The sequence below is a fragment of the Etheostoma cragini genome, chromosome 9 (genome assembly GCF_013103735.1).
Source record: "Etheostoma cragini isolate CJK2018 chromosome 9, CSU_Ecrag_1.0, whole genome shotgun sequence".
Classification (NCBI taxonomy): domain Eukaryota; kingdom Metazoa; phylum Chordata; class Actinopteri; order Perciformes; family Percidae; genus Etheostoma; species Etheostoma cragini.
The window spans coordinates 29,396,250-29,419,026 of NC_048415.1; the positions used below are offsets into that span (position 1 = coordinate 29,396,250).

Here is a 22,777-nt window from a genome sequence, read left to right on the forward strand (position 1 = left end):
AAATGGCTGCAATGAAACAAAGAGTGAAAAATTTAAAGGGGTCTGAATACTTTCCGTACCCACTGTATATATATATTGATATTCTATCAATGAAGCAATCAAAATTTACATATCTTGACTGTGCCCATATTAACTCCTAGAGCAACCTGGCTTCAAGTATTTGCTGTATGTACTTGAACCTCGTTACAACATGCCATCCTGTCCACACATGAGGCAAACTGCAGTCCCTTTCATATATGTAATTTGCACTTTTATAAATAGGAGATGCTGTGTTTTCAGTTTTATAGCTAATAAGTTACTCTGGAATCTGGAATCCTATTGTTTACCGTTTACATCTTACTTTAGACACTTAAGCATGTTGCAGCTAGCTCAGGGGACAGACTGTTTGACACTAGGTGTTACAGCCTGAGACAATAAAAAAACTGCCTTCTGCACTTTTGTTTTGCTTTTCCCTCCATTGTACCGAACTGTGACTTCCATGCTTTTAAAGCAGATCTCTGTGGGGTGTACGCACTTATGAGCGACTCTCATCCCCCGGTGTAGCCAGTTTCATTGATTATATTGGAAATGTTGGACCATCAACTCCACATACGTTCAAAAAGGAACTGATGAACTCCAAATACATCAAGTGTATTTTCCCTTCTGGCTAGCTGTGAAGTGAAGAGGAAGCATGGACTGATCATAAAATAGGCAGTAATCACCAGCAATATGCCTCATGCATGCAGTAATTATTACATTACTATGGAGTCAGCATCAATTGTTTTACTTTGATAAATGGCACGGGAGAGGAGCTATAGCAGCATGTAGTGAGGTTGTTTTAGGTTCAAGACAGAAGGCAGGTAATTTTCTCCTCTGGTCTCTGCTGGGACCATTTGATAAGAAAGGCCAAGAGAGAGCATGCAAACACACACCTTTAATGAGTGTAGCAAAGCCTTAAACTATTGTGAGGGGCAACCATCTGGCCAGCCTGTGAGTGAGAATTGTCCACGCATGCGCACACACCCACCCACACACACACACCTGTACAATGGTGCTTAAAATGTCCACATAGTTGCTCTCAGTCTGGTAGAGTTCCTTCAAGACCTGCCACCTGGCTGACTGCTTGGATAGAAGTGGAGTCGAACTCTTGGATGGCTTTGAACTCTCTGGAGGAACATGACAGGCAGTATGTTAGGGTTGCACAATATATTGTTTTTATAGTGCAATATCAATTACGGTCATAACTAATAATCCACCTTTAATAAGAAAACAAATAGTTTTTTGGCAGGGAGCACATTAACCAAACAATAGCCAAAAGTTTAATTAAAACCTTACTGAATAAAACAAAATACGCTACATCTGTTACAATCTTACAAAAATCAGGTTTATCATTACCTAATCTGTAATTACCAGTATAAGCACCATTCTGTGCTGGTAAAATAAGAAGGCTGCTAACAAAATGTTTCTACATCAGATCTCTGCGTAATTAGAAAAGAGCATGGCATTGCCAGTGAACTAATCTCTACGACGGTCCCGCCTCCTGTCCATTGCCTGGCTTGATCTGTGCAGCGCTGGGGCGGCATAAAAAATAACTGATGAGAATACAGGTGCCCATTTTTAACAGAGAAGAGCAAAGAGATGCTTCTGGGAGGCTTCTGAAACACTTGTGGAATTACAAGAATCGTGGAAGGTGTTGCTGAGCAAGACTTGGAGGAGTGGCTTGTCATTTAAATTAGGATTATCTTGTTGGGGTTGAGTATTGAAACCCAGTGCCAATATAGTTCCTAAACAACGGTACCTCCCGGTATCTACCGGGCCAAATAGCAACATGGATTTCAGTGCCACATTTCCCGGCCACTTGAATGCCTGTGCACTGAAGACTAAAACTTGTAAAGACCCAGAGTAGCCTAGCTTCACTTTGAGAAACTGTGACCACTGCCACTGCTAACCCTGTCAGAGAAAAAACTTTTCCTAAGTATAGGTACTTGTACCATTTAGACACCAGCAGTTTTATAAGAGTCTTTTTAGCACCAGAATCAGAAAGAAAACACAGACGATACCCAACCCTATTGCGGGTCCACCTTATAGGTCAGTCCACCTGAAGTGAGCCTGGGCTTAAGTTGTTGCTAACTTTGGGCTTAACATCCTTCACCTTAATCAGCAAGTGGCAAGCAAGACAGGATCTTGGCTTTGGTCTTGAGAAGTTGTTGCATTTATTCACCGACAAGTAACCTTAACTTGTACTCTTGAAGCAAAACCTGACCTGCAGAAGTCACTGGCAGCTGCTGCTGCTCCTCCTCTGGTTGTTGAAGAGTACTTTTACCAGGGTAGGACCTTTTCCTTCTCTCGTCTGTCCTAATCGTCCTTTCCCTGGTTTTCCTTCTTCTCATCCTATTCCTGGTCACAGTATTTTTGCCATTGCTCTCTGAACGGTTCCCTACTCTGTCTTCTGAAATTAAGAGGGGTTCATCTTGTTTAGGGTTGGATTATGCAGGTGTTTTCCAGTCCTCCATTTTTCTCTTACCTGCCATGGCCTTGCATGTCTCAGGGGTATTAGATATGTCCAGCAGAGAACCCACAGACAGGGAATGTTCTGCTGACGGCCTTTTGCGTGGTGGAGGGAAAGGGGAGATCTCCGTCTCCTTGGTAAGCTGAGCCAGCGTGTCCCTGAGACGGCGACGCTTACGGTTACTGTTGGGAGTGGTGAGGGACAGGAGGGACACTGCTTTCTTCATGGCGGGGCTGTCGCTCTGAAGTTAAGTGGGACAAAGAGAAACATGTATAGGGACAACAACATGTTTTGCAAAGTGGGACAAAGAGAAACATGTATAGGGACAACAACATGTTTTGCAAAGTATGATATAGTAAAATGTTAGACCTGTTTTTACCAACAAACGAGGTAGGCATATGTCATGCTTTAAGGGTGTAGTAACTTGATAAAAATAATTAGTAGTGCAGAATTAGGCACAAGTGAGATTCTACACTATTTTGCACTGTATTCTTTGGCGCATTCAACTGCAGATTTTACCTTATTTGAACATTTATCTTATTGGAACATTTACTTTTTTTAACTTGATAAAAATGCCCAATTAATCTCCTTAGAAGATGAGTTGGGTGAGACTGACTGTGGTATTGCATTGTATTGTGGACTTGTCAGGTGCAAGGAGGTTGAAAGCAGGCTAGGGTGAATTTCTCTCTCAAGCGGAACATTACCATTGGTGGTTCAGGTGGTTTGTTTTTGGCAGCTGCAGCCGTGATCCTGCTCGATGCCCTGCACTGCTACTTTTATTATTATTATTATTATTATTATTATTATTATTTCTAGTCATAGTTTGATTATCTTTGTTGTTACTCACTTATTGCCAACTACGATAATTGTTATGACTCATATCATGTATATCTGTATCAGTCTCTCTGTGTTCCAACCAGCAACGGCAGGTGGCCTCCCACCTAGAGCCTGGGTCTGTCCGAGGTTTCTGCCTAAATGGAAGGTTTTCCTTAGCAAATGCTTGGTTGTGGGAAATTATTGGGTCTTTGTAAATCATAGTGTGGTCAAGACCTACTCTATCTGCAAATTCAATTGTAACTGTCAATACTGAACCAATTTCAAAGATTGTTGAACACATCTGTCAATTAGTCACAAATGAAGGGGGGAAAATGAAATATGTGTTTATATATACCCTTTAATACATATACATTAAAATTATTCAAAATGCACTCACCTTCTCATAGAGGTACATGGACTCTCCTGCCCGAGCGTCCATCTGAATGCTTCCCCAGAACCACTACCATAGAAAAGAGTGAACTGTTTTTACAGACCCCTGGGTTAGGACAAAGGTAGGTAGAATATTTTTTTGGCATAATATTTACATATACCTTCCTTCTCCTTTTGAAAACCAATAAAACTGTCAGAGTAAAGATAAGGCCTTACTGATTGTGGAGTTACTACAGCTAAACCACAACTCTACCTTGGCTCAAATTATTCATCCACGGGAATGGGGAAATCTATTATTGATTCCTCTCTATGAGAGAGAGAGAGAGAGAGAGAGAGAGAGAGAGAGAGAGAGAGAGAGAGAGAGAGAGAGAGAGAGAGAGAGAGAGAGAGAGAGAGAGAGAGACTATCTACTGAGGGTTGATCTAAAAGAAATCCTTATCAGATAATAATTTAGCATTCTATATAGAAGGACAAATAATTAGAGGATTACATATTCTTTCCTTGTTTTTATATCTTCCTCTTGCAAAATCTTAGAGTACACTGATTATTTTGTTAGGTCAAGATGGTGCTTGACCAGTATCACAGAGGTATCTAACTTTTTTGTCTTCAGAAAAAGCTCCAAAAACAAACTACTCTTTTTGGGAAAAAACAAAAACAAAAAAAAACTACATACCTCTTGTTTGACCACAAAGAGTTTCTTGGAGGGAGAAAATGGCAACTCCTTTACAGAGTTTTCCTCCACCACCATATGTGTAGACCTCTCATCTTTAACCTCGAGATAAGTGCCACCTTAAAAATAGAAAATCAATGATGAAAAATACACACATATGCCTTTTTTATAAATGTATCAACTTTACTAATTTTAATGTAGGTGTGAATGTCTTAAGCCAAAATTGACCAGTCACTTTCACCATAGTCCAATCATAGCTTAGCATTTGTAACTAGGCGCACAAGCTTTGGATTCATATAGACAGTCCACATTGCACTCTAACAAGAACGATACCGAGTATCCAACAAGTTTTGAAGGTAATATAGGTAATTTTATAAATGTAGTTTTACAGTAGTACAAATGTACAACACAGTGAACGCACTGTATAGTAATGTAATAGTGTGCCTGTCTACAGAGTACAAGTGTACAATATAAGTGTAAACACTTTGTTATGTAATAGCGAGTTGCTCGGCCAAAAGCCAACCAAATAACAGAAAAAAAGCTGCACAAACACTTTGACAGATCCCTGTATGCTGCGACACTGACCGTGTTTGAGGGTCCTCTCTTCCATGTTGGCCTTCTCTTCATCTGAGAAACCCAAAAAACAGAGAACACAGTCCTGGAACGGAGGCACTTTGAACTCTGTTCGAAACTCCTCTTCTCCTGCATGAAAGTACCTTAACACATGAAGGTGGGAGAAAGTTACTATGACCTACCACATAATTTCTGCATTTGTTCAGCCAGGCATGGATGCATGGATGGATGGATTGTATCTCTTGCGACCTAAAAAATTGGCAGTACAAAACCAAGGTGATTATAGTTGTGCATTTTATCATTACTTTTTATTTTTATTTTGTTTACAAAATATGTAAAAAATGTTTTTTTAAATTCACTTTAGTTTTTATTAGTTTTAGTCTTTTTGTAATATTGGTCATTTGTCAGGGGATTTGAAAAGGTCAGAAAAAGTATTGTGTAATCATATCGCAACAAAAACATACAATTTTAGAAATATGTCTTTACAATGTATTCAACAATAACACCAGTACAAACAATGTACATATGATGAGGAGCACAGATCTGTCTACACAAGCCACAGCAGTAAGTGCAGAATGTGTTTGACGTTTTTCAGGAGAAAAACCTAAATAGACAACAGACTAAAGAAGACAGTCATCAACAGATGTTTTGAACTTTGGTTCAAGTAAAGTGGTGAACTTTTTTAAGTCAATCGACTCACGCAGTATTATAAGTATTAATCCACATATTAACCCAAGTTCCCTCCCGCTTTTGGTGTCCCTGGGTATTTACTAACCAGCTATTGGGTTGCTGGTGAAAGACGCCTGTAGTGTTCTCTGTCCTGCTGCTGGCCCTACGAATCCATACATCCATGACTGTAACGCAACCGGGGTTAGCTTCTGTTTTGGGGAAAGGGTGCATGGCGTTCTCCTTTACCTTGTTAAGGTAAGCTAGGTTAGCCTCCTTGTGTTTGTGTCTCAAATGTAGGTTACTTTCAAATTTGTGAGATGTAACCCTGTAATAAACTATCCACATATTTTACCACCTTACGCTGCAAGGCGCTTGCTTTTATCTGACACAGTCATAATCAAATGCCGCTTACTTCCAACTTTAAGTATCGGCATGATGCCAGGGAAGGGGCCTAGACTGTTTGTTTTGATCAACTTTACATGGAATGCCGGAATTTCTGTGTTACCAGTCGGAAACTATACACGTCCACGGGACGTTATTTGCTCTGTTGCTCTGTGAAAGAAATTGACAAAGACGAAAACTAAGGACATTTACTCGATAATTTTTACCAAACCAGATTTTTTTTGGCACCTATAGCGCATTGTCTCGACTGAAAACCAAAGCGGACACAGCGTTTGCTGTCAGGGTCCAGAGGCTCTGGAACAGCCTGCCCGAGGAAATCAGGTCAGCTGAGTCAGTGAACTCTTTTAAGTCCCTTCTTAAAACATTGTTTCATAGTTCTGAACTGTGCCGCTGTCTTGGCCAGGACTCCCTTGAAAAAGAGATTAGTAATCTCAATGGGATTTTCCTGGTTAAATAAAGGTTAAATAAAAAAAAAAAATGTTTAAAACTCACCAAATAAAGTAGTAGCATTTGTGATTAATTTGGCTTGAAATGAAAAATGATAATCACAGTCATTAAAATCAAACGGTTAACCAATCAGGCCTAACCTGAACCAGAATACTGTGAGGCTAAAGTACTAGTTTACTTGTACACTGTATTTTACAAACTGAAACGCTTTAGAGATAAGCCAATAAAAGGGAAAAAGCAGAAGTGACCATCACTTTTTACATGCTGTTTTCTCTGACATAAAACACATTACTTGATCATGTTTCTGAGTTGGATTTTAGTTTAACTTTGGGAGCTGACGATTCTCGTGTAATCTCGTGATATCATGAGATTCCAGCTGTGTGCAAAGTAAACAGAATAAATGGTTTTCTGTAGTCCACTCACGGTTTTATAGAAATGTTACGAACAATTTTTCTCTTAGTACAGATAGGCCCTACTGGCTTCCAGAGAGAACACAGAGCAGACAACAGCCAAGTTTTACTTTGGCCTGCTATCTACAGGTGATATAATCTGCAAATGTTTGTCATTTTTACTAGTGAAAGCAATGCTCCCTGAGCCCAAATAACTTTTCCCATTCACACACTCCAATTTTCACTTGCAGATGCATAAAAAAGCTTGCACTGTAGTAAAGGAGAGAAGCTTTGAGTGATACATAGGCTTCCTTCTTCCAGCTTACACGTCATCTCTTCTCTCCCAGGCCCTATGAATCCATGATGGAGTGAGAATCGGCGTCCCCATGCACACTGCCAGCTGAGCGATGAGGGCACAATAAAACATAGTGAAGAGAGGAGGAAAACAAAACACAAATGAGTTAACGTGCAACCAAGAGTAAGTAATTTCTATTGTGCAGTCTGAGTAAAGAATGGCATTCCTTACTTCCTTACATAGTAAGGAATGACATATCTATGTAAAACTTCATAACTAGTAGACCTTCAAATATTTCCATTATCAATACACAGAGTACAACAAAGGAGGTAAAAAAATTAGAAGTTTAAATTGTAAATCATGGTGGAAAGGGGGTTGCTTTTGTTTGTAGTAAGTGTTTGTTGGTTCTAAACTATGATTCACTGCATTAATAGAATGATTTAATTTTTCCAAATTGAGCTATTTGGCACTTTGTGATACACTGACGTCTTCCCAGCAGAATGAAAAAAATCAACACAAGTTTGAGTGCTAACTCCGTTTCACAGCTGCCACACTGACAGGGCTACTTGCAGCTGTGCCTGCAAACAACGGCCTTGTGAGCGAATGCATCGGCCAATGACACCAGTCATCTCTTATCTCAAATGAATGAGGAAAGAAAAAAAGGGCTTCATTCCACTGATTCCATGGAATATTGGACTATTCAGCACGTCTGCATGTTAGAACTAACATAGGGGGAAAATATAAAATATTGACAATTTATTCGTGATAGTTTTGTTTGCCGTACAAAAGCAGGTAACAATGTTATCATTGCAGTTATCATATGTTGTAACATGTGTATTTAGTCATTTTCTACCTTTATTTCTTAAATTATCTAAGCACTTAAAACTATAAAAAAATACATATTGGTGGTTTTTGGTAAAAACCATACATTGCAAAGTTTGAAGATATATATAGACACATTTGTGACAACATTACCTAGCCTAACTGCATGGTAGGATTATTGACAGTTACACAAAGAAAGCTTAAACAAACCCTGTATTTCTCTCCATGAGTGGAGTTGGCGATGAGATGAGTAACCTTGGTGCTGAAGTCTTTCCGGATGGTCCCACCCATGTGATGAACCAGATTCACCAAGTTCTTCTACATAGGGAAAAAAATAAAATACCAAAACACAAGCTTAGCACCAAGGGGTGAAATAAAGATCAAGGTGGAATGTGCCATTTCATTTTGCTGAGCCAGTAGATTTTTCCAATTGCTTATAATCTTTTCTTACAATGAGCAATTAGTCACTCTGCATTAGAGCCCTGCGCGGGACTGTTGTGTGTTTTTTCTTTCATTATCTCACTCCTGCCTGCTACTAGTAGAATTCTGACCTGTGATTTTTCCACAGTGTGTGTGTTCTGTTTATGTAGCTTCCACAAATATTATATAAAATGTCAATAGATTGACCATTGATTTTGTGTTTTCTCTTCTCCCGGAGGGACAGGGTGATGGAATATCTAGCACTGACTTGCCGCCGGGCCTTCGGAACACAACGCAGATGGTAGGGCTTCAACATTGCAGGTTGTTGCGATGTTAAAGCACTAACTTTTCTCTGCTTGATAGAAAAGTAAACTTTCAGCGTTCTCCTTTTACCGGATTGCTAGCGGCCGGACACTTTTCACCGCAGAAAGCTGTTACCAGCTAAAGCTAATATAGTTAGTCTAAAGAAATAAGGCATCTGTCTCAACCAACAATATGATTTGGAGCTACGCTGGAAATTGATGTTGACCAATTTATCAAATAAACAAGCAGGTCCTGCTAGTCAACCACACCCTGAAATTTAGAGGAAGCAACACGCATGCATTATTAAAATCATTAATTTTCACCAGGAAAAAATAGTATTATATGAACACAAAGTGGTGTCATGCCGGTGTATTTGTACCGAATATCCTTCTCCAAAATCTCCTTAGAGTTGTCATAGTGCTTACTTGCTTTGGTGTTTGTAAAGCATTAAAGTGCAACAAAAAACGGTTTACATTACACAAGTTCCTCTTTCATTTAAATTTTCAATGTAGATGCACTCCCCTACAAACTGACCCCAGTAGTTGAGAATGATTTATTTTCAAACAGAGCTATTTAGGTCACCTTGTAATAAAACACCTAGCTCTGTTGTTGTTGTTTTTTAATTTGGAGTGCTGTCAGTAGCAAAAACAACAAAACCGATGGTGCTGCCTACATCATTTTATCCTCCTGCTAGAGTTAGCACCAAACAGGCTTAAGCAAGGCAAGTTTTACACATGTTTTTAGCCTCTAAATATGTTCATGTCAGCGACACAGGTAGTGCACAATTCACATGGAAATTGCCCCTAGTCTACTCTGATCATACCCACCTGGCGTCCTTTGCCGCAAAGCTGAGTAGATTGAGGAGGGTTAACCCACTGAAACACAGTCAACCTGGGTGTAACCCTGATTCAGTGTGAAAATTCTTTGAGTTTATATGTATTAGTCATTTTGTAAGTCCCAGGCTGTTGATTGAACCTTAGCCGTCTGAGTTTGGGTGTATACCAGGGCTTGTTATTGAACCTCTTAGTGGTGTGTTAGGGGTTGCATGGTTCATGAAAAAACATTTGATCGTTCGGTTTGCTCGTCTCAGTTTGGAGCGTTTGTGCGACGCACGGACAACGCATGTGCAATGTAGCCTCGTGCCCGTATGTGATCTCAGACAATTTATTAACATAGGACTTCAGTGTTTCTGCCACTTCCTCTTCAGCCTGGCTGCTGGAAACAGCTGAAAACTGTCAAGACTTGACAGGAGATTTTTGTCACCGCCCCCGGCTGACGCTGCCTGCTCTCAAGCATGCCTGCATATCAAAAGAGCCTAGTGCGTTTCCCTTTTGCGTAAAAGAAGCGGTGTGGACAAGATACCAACAAAACATACAGCAAAAGACGACGCAAAAAATAAATAAATCCGACAGTCCTGCCAACATGTTTACAATATAACATCAAAGTCCGATGTAGCGCTTTTTCACTAAATCTGCTAAAGCGCCTGCTGTTTCAATCCTGTCGGCTCTCTGCAGCGGGCGGGGCTGCACAGTTCGCTTTGCGACTGACAAGTGCACACACACAAACATACGGTGGATGCAGGGGGGAAAAAACAGAGCGGAGAAGTACAGGATGAATTGAGGAGTGCAATGATAATATTAAAGTCCAATAAGTACCTCATCAAACAGTATGAATGTGTGTCCCAGCCCAGGATAGGAAATTCACTAACAATGTAAAGATCAACAAGCCACTGACAGCCATTTTCAAATTTGATTCATTCAATAAATGTATTATTTTTTCTTAAAATCATTTTTATATTATACCAACATTTGCAGCATCCTGAACCTTTTTGGGAAGGTTACTAGAAAAACTCCATCTAGAGTAATTTTATTCTCCCCTTATTTCAAAAGGACTATAATAAAATATGTTTAACATATTCTGACAGATTCAAAAGACGGAAGTTTAAGAGTTTCTCTATTTTTCTTTTAAATTATACAGTTTTGTAAGAGCTACACTGAAGTTGGCAGTTTGATAAATGCAATTAATTCAGTGTGCCGATGTGCTGCAATAGCAGCAATCGGCGCGAGGTCTATTATTGCCCATACTTATTATTATTCTTCCGCCAGATTTTAGCCCCGCTACTAGTCCCGGAGCGTTGCCAACACGCACACACAATTTACATCAAAACGTGTGTAATGATCGGGAATGGTGGGCTATGACTTTTCTAAGAGATTTGCCAAGCGTTTTTTACGAAATCGGCAAAACATTTCTCATAGACTTAAATTGGAAATGTTTGGGAACTTGCTCAACATCGCTAGAACCGCCCCCTCTTTGGGACCGTGCTGTATCGCCATACTTTGAGGTAGAAACAAGAATAAAAGTTTAAACTAAAGACAAGACTTTGACGTTTGTTGGGCTGAATGGGCATTCAGATATCAAGCACGGTTTCTCCAAAATCCCAGTTTACGTATCGTCCCGTTTTCAGACCGTCTCAGATTTTCCAGTGTGTGTATGTGGCGGAATGTTGACAGTTAAGAGTGGAGGACAGAGTGGGGAGATTAAAAAAAAAATCATCTTGGTTCTCTCTCTATAACTTGCTTGCACACCAACAATTCTATCTTGTCATGGCCAATTTGTACATCGAAACGTAGGTATTCTTGTCTAGTTTCAGCCATTATGCTCATGTATGCAATATGAATTATATTTTTCGCTCAGCGACCTTTCAAATGACAAGAGTTCCCAATCTTCCTCCATTTACTGCCTTGTTCAACATTGTCCACATTTCTTTGCAGAACAAAGCACTTTTTTTACATCGCTGATTCACCCACATTTCTAAGTTTATCCACATAAATTTTATATCAATACTTTCACAAAGGCATTCTGGTGATTATTTTATTGATAGCTAGTATCCCTTTGATGATATGATCATTTGTTTGAGAGCTTGTTCAGTATCTGAATAGCTGGTGACAGCAGGTGCTAGGTGTAGTCGTCAACTGATTACAGATCAAAGAGATGAAATAACAGAGATGAAAGGCTTCCCATTGGTCTTTAGTAACCAGGCAACCATACTCTGTATGTCTCTCTGTCAACATCTATCTGTCTCCCTCTCTCTCAGACACACACGTCCTAACGTCTTAGATAGGTTTTAAAAATGTATATCTCTGAAGGGTTACGACACTTATTGCTATTCGCATGTGCACCAAGTAGGAGGCACACTGATAAAATTTCTGCGGAATTTTCTAGTTTCAATGGAAATTATGTAATTTTTTAAATGTGTTTATTGTTCAAGATAAATACATTAAATGAAATAAATTATATCTTTGTGTGCTAATAAGGCAATTCAAATTCAGTTTGTGTATGATTATATGATATGATTATTTTTTTAATACTATATCCTACATTGTGGATAATTAAGTTATGGTGACGTATATTTCTGGAGTGTTAAAGATAAAAGAAAAAACATCAAGAACCAAAAACGTGACCCTAAAACCTTGATACGAATGAAACCATGGGTTTTGTGAACCTGCCACCCCTTATAAATATACAGCTGTCCTCACCACAACTAATACATGACCCCACAGTGTCTGTGTACTTGTCCAAGCTGTTCGCAGTGTAAACATCCCATCTATGCGGTCCAAACACGACTTAAGATCCGCCACAGCTTCACTGGTCCACTTCTTAGATGTCCTCACAACAGATGGCATGGTCTGGGTGACCCAATGCAGCGTGGGTGAGTGTGTGGGTGATAAGCATTGCTGACTGTTATGCAACAGTGATGCAAAATATTCTCCTCTCTGGTTGGACATTTAGTAAACAGTATTTGGGTAGTTTGTGACTGAGGTGAATTCTCATTAGTAAGAGTTTCACTACAATATGGATTCTTACTGAAATTCTATAAAAAAGCAACTGGAATGATGTTCCCTAAAAGACTTGTTTAGAAAGGTTTGAGTGCTATTAACAATACAGATTGTTCTACACAGCATGATCAACAACAAAGAAAGTACCTATATTTTCATCCATTCAGAAAGAAAGGTAAAGTTGATCATGTTAAGTTCATATACCCACCATTTCATCTTTGTTCCTAAAGCCGGTGAAACACAGCGACAGGTTAAGCATTGTAGTGGAGTAGAGAGGACGACATGAAAACTGTAGAGGCTGTGGGGAAGGGAAAAAGCAAAAAACAAAAACTTTGAATTAAGTATAAAATTACATTTGAAAACCTTTAATGTAATTATTTTTATCAATGTGTTTAACAATTCACTGAAAGAGTCCTTTTATAATCTTTGAAATTCATAATGAAATTCCTGCTTACGCCAACACCTAATAGTTTTGCCTGACATGGGTTAAAAACTGCAAAATGGCCTACACAAAGTTATTCTGTTATCAAAAGATACCATATACTTATTTATATTGCAATGCGGTCTAAATCTGCATTTGTGTGTGCTGTCTTCAGCTGAGAAATGTGCCGAGCACTGTTTTATAGAAGCCGCAGGACATATTGTTGATGTCTGACATTAGCATCCTATTAGAAGTCTCCAGGCACTTCTTGTGCGTTATCCTGTTCAAAGCAATAATGTATTTTTGCCTCATTTTTATTGGAAATCAAGTTTCCTCTCCGGCCCGTCTCTCGTCGGGCATCCCCACATGAAGAAGTATTCTCTGAGATGGAGATTTTAGAGTAAAAGTGTACATTCTTTATTTCTATTTCAGTTGGAGTGATCGCTCGCCAACCACAAGATTGGCGGTTCAATCCCAGGCTCATCCGGCCACATGTCAAAGTGTCCCTGAGCAAGACACTGAACCCCAAGTTGCTCCCTGGATGCTGCATGTATAGCTGTCCATTGATGCTATTCAGGGATGGAAATTAGCACCCACCAAATGTGGGTGATTTTGTGCAGTGGCGGGGGTTAATTTGCCCAACCTACCAGCCACGGTGCTGGGTAAATAAATGCAGCATACTGTTTTAGTCGGACAGTTTTAGAGGAGACAAACGCTTATTTGTTAGTTTACAACGAGAAAAGCCGGACAATTTCTGTTCGTTAGGTAGTCAACACGAGTCAGATGTTAGAAAGGACGCCCTTATAGTATCAGACCGCAAGCTCAGTAAGCGGGCCGCCTGTGCTTGTGGCCATGTTACGGGGCAACGCAAGACGGCCATGAATCCTGCGTGAAGCTCAAACATGATAAGCCATGTCTGATTCTCCACTGATTTTCTTCATCTAAATGCACTGTTGTTTTACTGGTCAATCTGAGGAAAGATGCTAGAATGTAGTCACCAAACCAGTCTCAACCAAGCGCAAGCATGAGCAAGGTAGGCGGGGCCAGGCCAGATCCAGAATTGCTCAATAAGGGAGAAAGGGAAGAAGCGGAGACTTTAATTTTACTTTTTATGGGGGTTAACTTTGTTAAAAAATATTGATCATAACGGAGTAGTTTATATACTTTAAAATCTGTCTAGAGTGGGACATTATGTTGCAAAGCCACTTCCCTTTGTAATAGTTTATCTTTTTGGTGTAGCTCCTATTCAGGTGTGATCTAATGGTAAAAGATAAACCAGTAAAAGGTTAGAATGAAACTTGGAATGAGGTTGGGTGGAGGAATGTTTTTGTGTAATCTGCCGAACTCATTAGGGCTACATGTAACTTCACAGTACATGTGTGGGTTTGTGTGAGAGTGCTATGTGTGTGCATGAGAGAGAAAGAGAATGTTAGTGTTTTCCTTAAGATTTTACCTTATGACTTAAACATGCTTGAGTATTATAGATTTTGTATTATTTTCACATGCAGTTATGCACTTGCCAGTTAAAAACAAAAAAATTGGGTGGTAAAAAAGTTGAGTGGCGGGAAGATTTTGAAATCCATCAGCCACAGTGGCAGGTGAACAAAAGTTGTCCATACCTGTTTCTAATACTTAGGATGGGTTAAATGCAGTAATTACATTTCTCTACAATGTACTAGCAAATGTTTGTGACAAACTAAGAATAATGCTTGAACATTTCATGACATGATTAAAATAAATATGTTGTGAATCAATAACTTACTTCCTCCGTCGCAGCACAGTGTAGCACAACAGGAGGCCCAACAATGCGGTTGTCGTGTTTGTAGAGATAGTTGTAGTCAGAAGAATCAAAGTCTGTGAGGACGAACACTGTCTCAAAATTGGTGCTGTCTCCATCTCCAAACTCCTGGATGTTGTCTGTCATTATGCACGGGATGTTAATGTCCTGAATAAGAAGATTTACAAAACAGAAAAATAAAGTAGCACATGACGGATTGTTAAAGAATGTAACATTCAGCGTGCAAAAATAAATCACCAAATACCAGAAAGATAGCCTTGTTGGACATGGATAATGTACCGGAAATGTGTTATTTTTTTACTGTCAACAAATCTCATTAAAGACCCAAACCAAAACAGTTAGTTCATGTGTTTAAATTTCCAACTTCCCCATCGAGACTCAAAAATAAATAAAAATTATGTAGGCTAATTTCTAAAGTTATATTAGAGGGCTACCTGGAAGCAGAACTCACAACCTAAACGTCGTATAAGAAACTAAGTCAAATATTTATTTTCCATTTAGCTCTGTTTTGCTCTCCACTTTTTTAGACAAAAAAAATTAAGAAACTTCATGGAACATAATTGAAAATAAACAAGCCATAAAACCAAAACAGTGAGCTCAGAAATTCTAAAACACCCTAGAGCTTTCACAAAGTATATAAAGTTATACCTAACTCAACAAACTACTAAAACTTCATGATTTTTTTTGTGAGTTCAGGGACTTTCTGTTAATAATAAATAATACATTTTATTTAGAAGCGCCTTTCTAACACTCAAGGACGCTTTACAGACAATAAAAGACAGAAACAGGGAACATAAAAGTGTAAGTAGTAATAACAAAACAAATAAAACAAAAAACAAAACAAACAAAAAACAAAACAGGAACAGTGTATTTACAGATAAGCGAGATGGAACAGATGGGTTTTTAGTCTAGTTTTGAAGAGGGGGAGAGAGTTGATGTTGCGGAGGTCAGGTGGGAGTGAGTTCCAGAGCTGGGGAGCAGAGCGGCTGAAGGCTCTGTTCCCCATGGTGACAAGTTGAGCATGGGGGACAGTGAGGTGGATGGAGGAGGAAGATCTGAGGGAGCGGGAGGGGACGGCAATGTGTAGGAGTTCTGATAGATATGGAGGGGCAAGGTTATGGATGGCTTTGAAAGTATGGAGAAGGATTTTAAATTGTATTCTGAATTGAACCGGGAGCCAATGGAGCTGCTGAAGAACCGGGGTTATATGATGAAAAGACGGGGTTCTGTTGATGACAGAGTTGAGTATCTTGTGGTTACCATTTTGTTTTTTAATTTCACGTTTAACTTTAATAAAATTGTAAAAATCTAAGTTAGTGATAGAACGTTTTTTCCAGCCGGCCGATATATCGGGCCAGTATTGGCGCTTTTACGTGTATCAGCCGACGCACATAAAAACGCTGCTGCGTTTGACAATAGTTTTTTCCCGGCATTATTCACAGACATGCGTCCACAAGCAGCTCTGTGTTGCCGGAGAAGCTGCAATTCACGTGCAGACCATGCACTGCCCTTCCACCACTAACACATGTGCCAAAAATCCAGTGTGGCAGAGTTTACATTTTTATGTTGTAAATTGAGAGAGCAAAAGCGGTATCGGCTCCAAGTATTGACTCAAGAAAATTGGCAGCCCGTATCAGTCATCAGCTAAGACTGATGAGAAAAAATGAATTAATAAATATTTTTAAAAAATCAGTATCAGCACTAAAAAAACATCCATATTGGTCAATCGCTAATCAGAGTATGAGTATATTAAATATCTGTTGCCATCAAACAATTACAGCGGTAACTTTATTTATAAAATAAAAACCCGAAATCGCGACACCCACAAACCTGTGTCAAGGAGTGAGAAGGGAGAATTGCAACACACCCCTTCCAACTCCCAGAGTTCTCCTTCCCGTCCATATCCAATGCTACCACGTCTTTAAAGTACTATTGGCATTAGTCCTTTTGGTGTCTTATTCCTGTTTTGTCTCGTAAATTTAGCAAACTGTAAAGATGTCTAAAAGCCACCGGTAACGCTAATGGAGGTGTAACATTACAAATGGCTGCTATCCTGACTTGGGTGCCTGGGTCTGTTTCCCGACGGTTCAGTAAACTGCCGTTAGAATTCTTAGCACCGGAGTTAAGTGTTGACCGAGATGGCTGCTTGCTGGCTGGGGGCAGACTGTAGATTCAATTCAATTTTATTTATATAGCGCCAAATCACAACAGTTATCTCACAGCGTTTCATAAAATGAGCAGGTCTAGACTGTACTCTGTGATGTTATTTACAGAAATATAACAATTCCCACTGTAGATGTGTCCCCAGGGCTGTTGTCAGTTCTCATCCCGACTGAACCCTGGCAGACTGAGGTAGAAGACAGAGGTGTGCTATCAATCATACGAAAAACTGAGCATGTCAAAAGGTGTCGTAATCTTATGTTACCCACCAAGAATTACATAAGCTAATTGTCAACCAGCACCATTACTGTAGGCACCAAAAAAAATCTTTGGTGTTGGAACGATCGATACTGAAATCAATAAATAAGGTCTCTGTTGTATAAGTGTCTCGCAAAGTGGGATGTAATCAATGACAAAACAATGCCATGAAGCAGGAAAACAGGTGTATCGTGTCTGTGATCAGAGCTCCCATGGTAATACTAGTCCCGTGCAAATATGGCTTAAGACTGTCACAGTGAGGTTGTCAGTTTTGATACAATCACACCTGTGCACTAAAAGTCCTGGCCAGAGGGATATATTGTTCCCATAAAAAACAAATCTTGAAATTCCTATTAATCTTACTCACTCTCAAAAAGAAAGCACATTTCACTAAATGCTAAACCATTTTTAACAGAAAAGGCTCCAAAATCAAAAGCTTCAAGTGCATTGCTATTCACTGTCCAAGAACTGTCTTATGAAATGCTGTTTGCAAACAGTTTTTTTATGGGAGTGCATGCAACTTTAACAGATATAAATTGCTATGAAGCTGAATAGAAAGCCTTTTAAATTACTTTATAACTTCTTAGTCTAGAAACTTGCATTGATATTTAAGTACAAATCTGTTAGAAAGCGATGAGAACAGTATTACTAAACATACATTTAAAAATTCACCCGCAGATACATTCACCATCTGTAAATTCGCCATGCACAATGATTAAGTGAGCACCCGAGGTGAAATAAACCCATGAGGCCCCAGTTCCCATCAAAGTGTGACACACAGAGAGGAAGACACTGTACTGTACCATATTGACTATAGATTTTCTCATCATTTTCTCCCCGGCACCTGCATCGCCTTCGCTTATCTTTACCACTGGTACCTCCATTACTCTGATGGCCTGTAAAAAACAATCAGCAATAAGTGGACGTCAAACACTGGCATTTGAAAGGAGGATAGCAGAATAAAAAAGGGGAAGGACAAAAGGTTGAGAAAGCTAGAGGCAAATTCTCTTTGGTTGCTTAAGCGATGACAACCAACAGTCGGCCAGGCAATCAGGACAGCTCTGATGGAGCCGTCGACAGTTGTCTTTGGATGTGAAAGGAGTCTGTCTGCTGCAGATTGGCAGGGAGAAATAGAGCATTTAGGCAGTAAGACGTCAGAATGGGCAGGGCTCAGGAGACCTCAGAAGGAAGACATTTTCAGAGCACAGATTACTAGATCTGTAAGATGATATAGAGTTTAGTAGACCGAAGTCTGGCATATTTGAAATGATGACAGTGTTAGAAATGTAGGTGTAAAATTAGAGATACACCAATATTACAATTTTGGCCAATGCCTACAACCTTAACATTGCTGTATGGCCGATAAGCAGTATTTATCGGTGTTGATATATACAAAATAAGTTTCTAAAACAAGTTTCTGTGATAATCATATTTTCAAAGATTATTTGAACAAAACATTTGAAAATTGAAAAATGTTTGCAAAACATTCAGAAAAGATATTATGTTCAATTCATTTCATTTTTACTATTATTATTATTGCTTAGTTCACGTCTGTTATTGCAATATGACAGTTGAGTTGTTTATCAACTGTAGCATCCTAGTCGTCCTAACCCGGTTAGTCAAGCTCAATGGACAACTTTTCAAACTTTATACCAACATTGCTCAATTGAAGTTAGATATGTCAGTGGATACACTAAAAACATTGAATTCACACAAATGTGACAATGGACTGTAACAAAAACTGATTGAAAGGCTTGTCCTCCCTACAGCGTTCAGGCAGCCCCCCACAGCAGATTAACACTTTGCCAAAGTAATAATCAAAACCTACCCTTTTTCAATCCAAATTTGTGAGTCTATGCAGATTTTACACGCGTAAACACGCTTAAAACAGCCAATAGCAATCTTTCCCATTGCCAGTAGTTGAATTTGCGTGTTATTTCTTTCTTCTTTCTTCAAGTGTGTCATGTCTGGCGTCACAAACACGCCGGAAGTGTTACCTTTTCCTGCCACAGCTTTCCGATAGAGAGAGAGTTAAGAATAACAACAATTTTGCACATTGCGCTTTGCAATTAAACTCTTATTTTGACTTGTGTTCTGAATGACATGCACATGCGCACTTTCAATCCTCTCAAAGGCTAAACTCACAGCGAGGTCCTGTTTGTGGCATACGGTGGCATGTAAAAATCAGCGCAAGTGAAGAAGATGGTGGAGAGAGAGAAGCAGCCCTTGGTGAGCAAAAACGGAAAAGCAAATTCTGTTGAATGGGAGCAGTTTGGATTCGAAAAATCCAGGGAAACACTGGAGACTACAGAAGCTCCTGATGTGCATTGGATTTTGTGTGCTTTCTTAATCATGTTTTGGTCTGTGTGTATTTGCTTTTTTATGGTCATCACAACATCTGTGTGGAAATGGCTTCTGCACTGTGTGGACCTATGCTGCAGACAAGGACCAAGCCTGAAATCTCAAAGGAAGTGCGTAGGAGGGGCTCTGGTTGAGTGCAGATTTTAGTTGCGGTTGCTCAGATTTACGGTTTACAGCCTAACTGTCACATTGAAATTTGTGAAATCCATGAAATAAACTTCTCTCATTACAATCATCAACAGAAGATGGAATTCATTTCAGAAACGTTTTAGCTATCTAGGTATGACTGTTAACTGCTAACGTTAGCTCAAAACGCCATTCAACTTGGGTGGCTGTAGCTCATTCCGTAGAGAGTTGGGTTGGGAACCGGAGGGTCACTGGTTCAAGTCCCCATATGGACCAAAAGGTACGGAGTGTGGATTGGTGGCTGCAGAGATGGCACTTCCCCTCCTGGGCACTGCCAGGTGCTCTTGAGCAAGGCACCGTGCCACCCCAACCGCTCAGGACGCTGGTTCAGCTGGCACCCCACTCACTCTGACATCTCCCCATTAGTGCACGTATAGGTCTTGAGCATGTGTGTATTTTAGGCCTGTGTGTGATTAATAACAAAGTGTGTACACAGAGTGTAAATTGTAATTTCCCCACTGGAGATTAATAAACAAATTAAAAATTAAAATTAACTGACAGCCTTTGTTGTGTTTGATGCTAACTTGTAGCCAGCAATACACAAACTTCGTTAATTAGGTTCATTTTTGCTGTATTGACATTACAGAAGTCTCTCGTTAGCATCTTATATGCTACTTGTCTCAAAGTGAAGCACGCGCAACTCACAGCTTCACTCGTTGCAAAGTGACTCAAATCTGCACTCTTCTCACATTGGGTAGTGAAAGTGGTACCTGGCTTTGACTGTTCGTGCTAACAGGGACATTATGCAAAGCAGTAAAAAGGAGGAAGGGGGGATTGCACTGTATGTGAGTGTGACACTAAAAGCATTGGACTAGTAGACCAACAGCACTGTTTAAAAAAGGGGGATGAGCAGACTATTTCCTGAAGAAGCTGGGATCCTTCAACGTGTGGAGCAGAATGTTGGAGATGTTCTGATACCGTGATCTGATACGTTTGGTTGTGGCCAGCGCTCTGTTCTATTCCAGTATCTGTTACAAAAGCCACACCAGAGCCAGCAACATAAACAGACTGAACAAACTGATCAGGAAGGCTGTCTCCGTTATTGGCTGCAAACAGACTTTTGAAGCAGTGGAAAGGAGGTGCACTAAACAAACTTATCATGGATAACCCTCTCCACCCCACACTGGTCCACCAGCGAAGCACTTTCTCTAAGAGGCTCCGACAGCATCGATGTCGTACAGACCAAATCTTCCTGCCACAAACCATAAAACTACAGGGTTTCTGCTATATGCATGCAACTGCGGCGTTCCTTCAGTAGCACCACTGCTCCTTCAGCTGTAAATGAAATGTCAAAACACCATAATTATACACAACTCTGCAGAGCCGTCTGATCTAATGATCTAATCTCAAGCAAACAGCCCACCGCTCACTCTACCCCTCTGAGGCTGAGCATCTGGATTTGGCATTTCACAGGGAGATTGACCAATAGCAACAAAAGCTGCGACATGCAAACCACACTCACGCATGTCCAGTGAAATATGAGATATAGGCTATTTATAACTGCTTTATGTGACAATAAAGTTTGTAATGGTTCAAATCAACAAATAATCGTAATAATTAATCATGATCTGAATATTGCTCAAACTAATTATGATTATCATTTTGGCCATATTCGTGCAGCCCAATGAGGAACAGAACCAAATTTGAAGTTTCTATATTAATTCGATAAAAATATGAATGGCTTGACTTTATGTAAGCCATAAACTCACATTTTGTTATCTTAAGCAGGATATATGCTTCTGTTGAAGCTCTACAAAGAGCTTTTGCCATAGCCTACGTCAGTTGACTGGTGGCTGCGTCGGCATGTGTGTGCACACAGTGTATCCCCTGTGCCTTCTGTCCACGATTGGAAATCTGTAGCAAGAAAACCTTCTCGTTGATTTCATGTTTCATGTTTATGGAGAAGGAGAAACCAGAAATGAGTAGGGGGAAATACACGCTTCCATGCCACAGCCAAGTGGACCAATCACAGTAATTTTGTTTTCCGTCATATAAATAAATATTTTTCACCATAAATTGGTGCCCAAAAATGTATCAGCGGAATGCAGGAAATTAAGTCTTTGATGATTCAAATTTTCTGGTGGAGGACCCCAAGACTCCCCACTTAATATGTCTCCCCCAGAGGCCCATTCTGACAAAACAAAACTGTATGTGGGATATTTGTTAAGCTGAATGGACTCACAATAATAAAACGATTAATGATTCCGATCCAAAGACTGAAATACAACTCTTTCTGTAAGAGAAAGGACCCTATATCCTGGAATGTAAGTGTAAGATATATCACGCTTTTGGGAATTGATTGCAAATAAAGTAAACTGTTTGGTAATGTTATTGTTGACAACAGTAGCCATAACAACATTTTCCATCATTGTTACCAACCTGCATTGTACCATTGTGAATTCGTGCACCCCACAAATATTTGATCCTGAACTAAACTGAAATCCAAAAGTCTAAACCAAAATAAAAAAGGAATTTAAAATTCAAAACCTATATAGCCATGCTACTTACTTATCGCCTAGCAACGGGAACGCTGGCGAGATTGACGCCGCTCCGTCTGGCTTGTTTGTTTTTGGTAATTTTGCTTTTAGTTTGCTTTTTCCCCCTCACGAAAACGTCGATGGTTTTGGTTGATGTTCATCCTTAGCTGAAGTTACATGTGGCGACGCATTTGTTGTCTTTTCTCCACCATAATTTGTTCTCATATGGGGCCGGAGTCTGACATGACGGACCGTTGAGTGAACGCTGGCACAACTTGCTGCTGCTGTTGCTCGCCGCTCTCCTGGCCGTTGACGCTGCCCAAAGTTTTTATCCCAAATGTGGGCCGGTAGGCCTTACATCGTGTTTGTCTGTACCTGGATTTTTCTGCTGCCTGTTCGCCTGCTGTTGACGGGTCTGCTGCAGTACTCGGCTATTCACCTGCTCCGGTTGCGCTATCACCTGCCTGGACCTACGCCGGCGGCTCTACGTCTTCACCCGGACATCGCCTTCCAGCCCTGCCGGAGATACATCCACCGAGGGTCCCGCAGGAATTTCCACCACAACAGCTCAACAGGAATAAAGTCCATCTGGTCCA

The 22,777-nt window shown here is 40.0% G+C and overlaps 1 protein-coding gene across 7 annotated transcripts in view; it reads right to left on the reverse strand.

Annotated features, from left to right (window-relative positions):
- ect2 (epithelial cell transforming 2) overlaps positions 1–22,777 on the reverse strand; it is a 70,720-nt gene that overhangs the window by 44,937 nt on the left and 3,006 nt on the right. For 3 of the 7 annotated variants that reach the window (XM_034881462.1, XM_034881461.1, XM_034881457.1), the window contains exons 4-14: positions 17,961–18,053; positions 14,704–14,886; positions 12,729–12,818; positions 8,172–8,279; positions 7,171–7,244; positions 4,950–5,080; positions 4,368–4,483; positions 3,702–3,764; positions 2,504–2,729; positions 2,243–2,428; positions 1,021–1,145 (exon numbers count right to left, since the gene is read on the reverse strand). In XM_034881462.1, coding sequence (XP_034737353.1) covers positions 1,021–1,145; positions 2,243–2,428; positions 2,504–2,729; positions 3,702–3,764; positions 4,368–4,483; positions 4,950–5,080; positions 7,171–7,244; positions 8,172–8,279; positions 12,729–12,818; positions 14,704–14,886; positions 17,961–18,053 — 1,395 coding nt within the window. The remainder of the gene's footprint in view (positions 1–1,020; positions 1,146–2,242; positions 2,429–2,503; positions 2,730–3,701; positions 3,765–4,367; positions 4,484–4,949; positions 5,081–7,170; positions 7,245–8,171; positions 8,280–12,728; positions 12,819–14,703; positions 14,887–17,960; positions 18,054–22,777) is intronic. The other 4 variants (XM_034881458.1, XM_034881459.1, XM_034881460.1 and 1 more) reach the window with 4 other exon arrangements.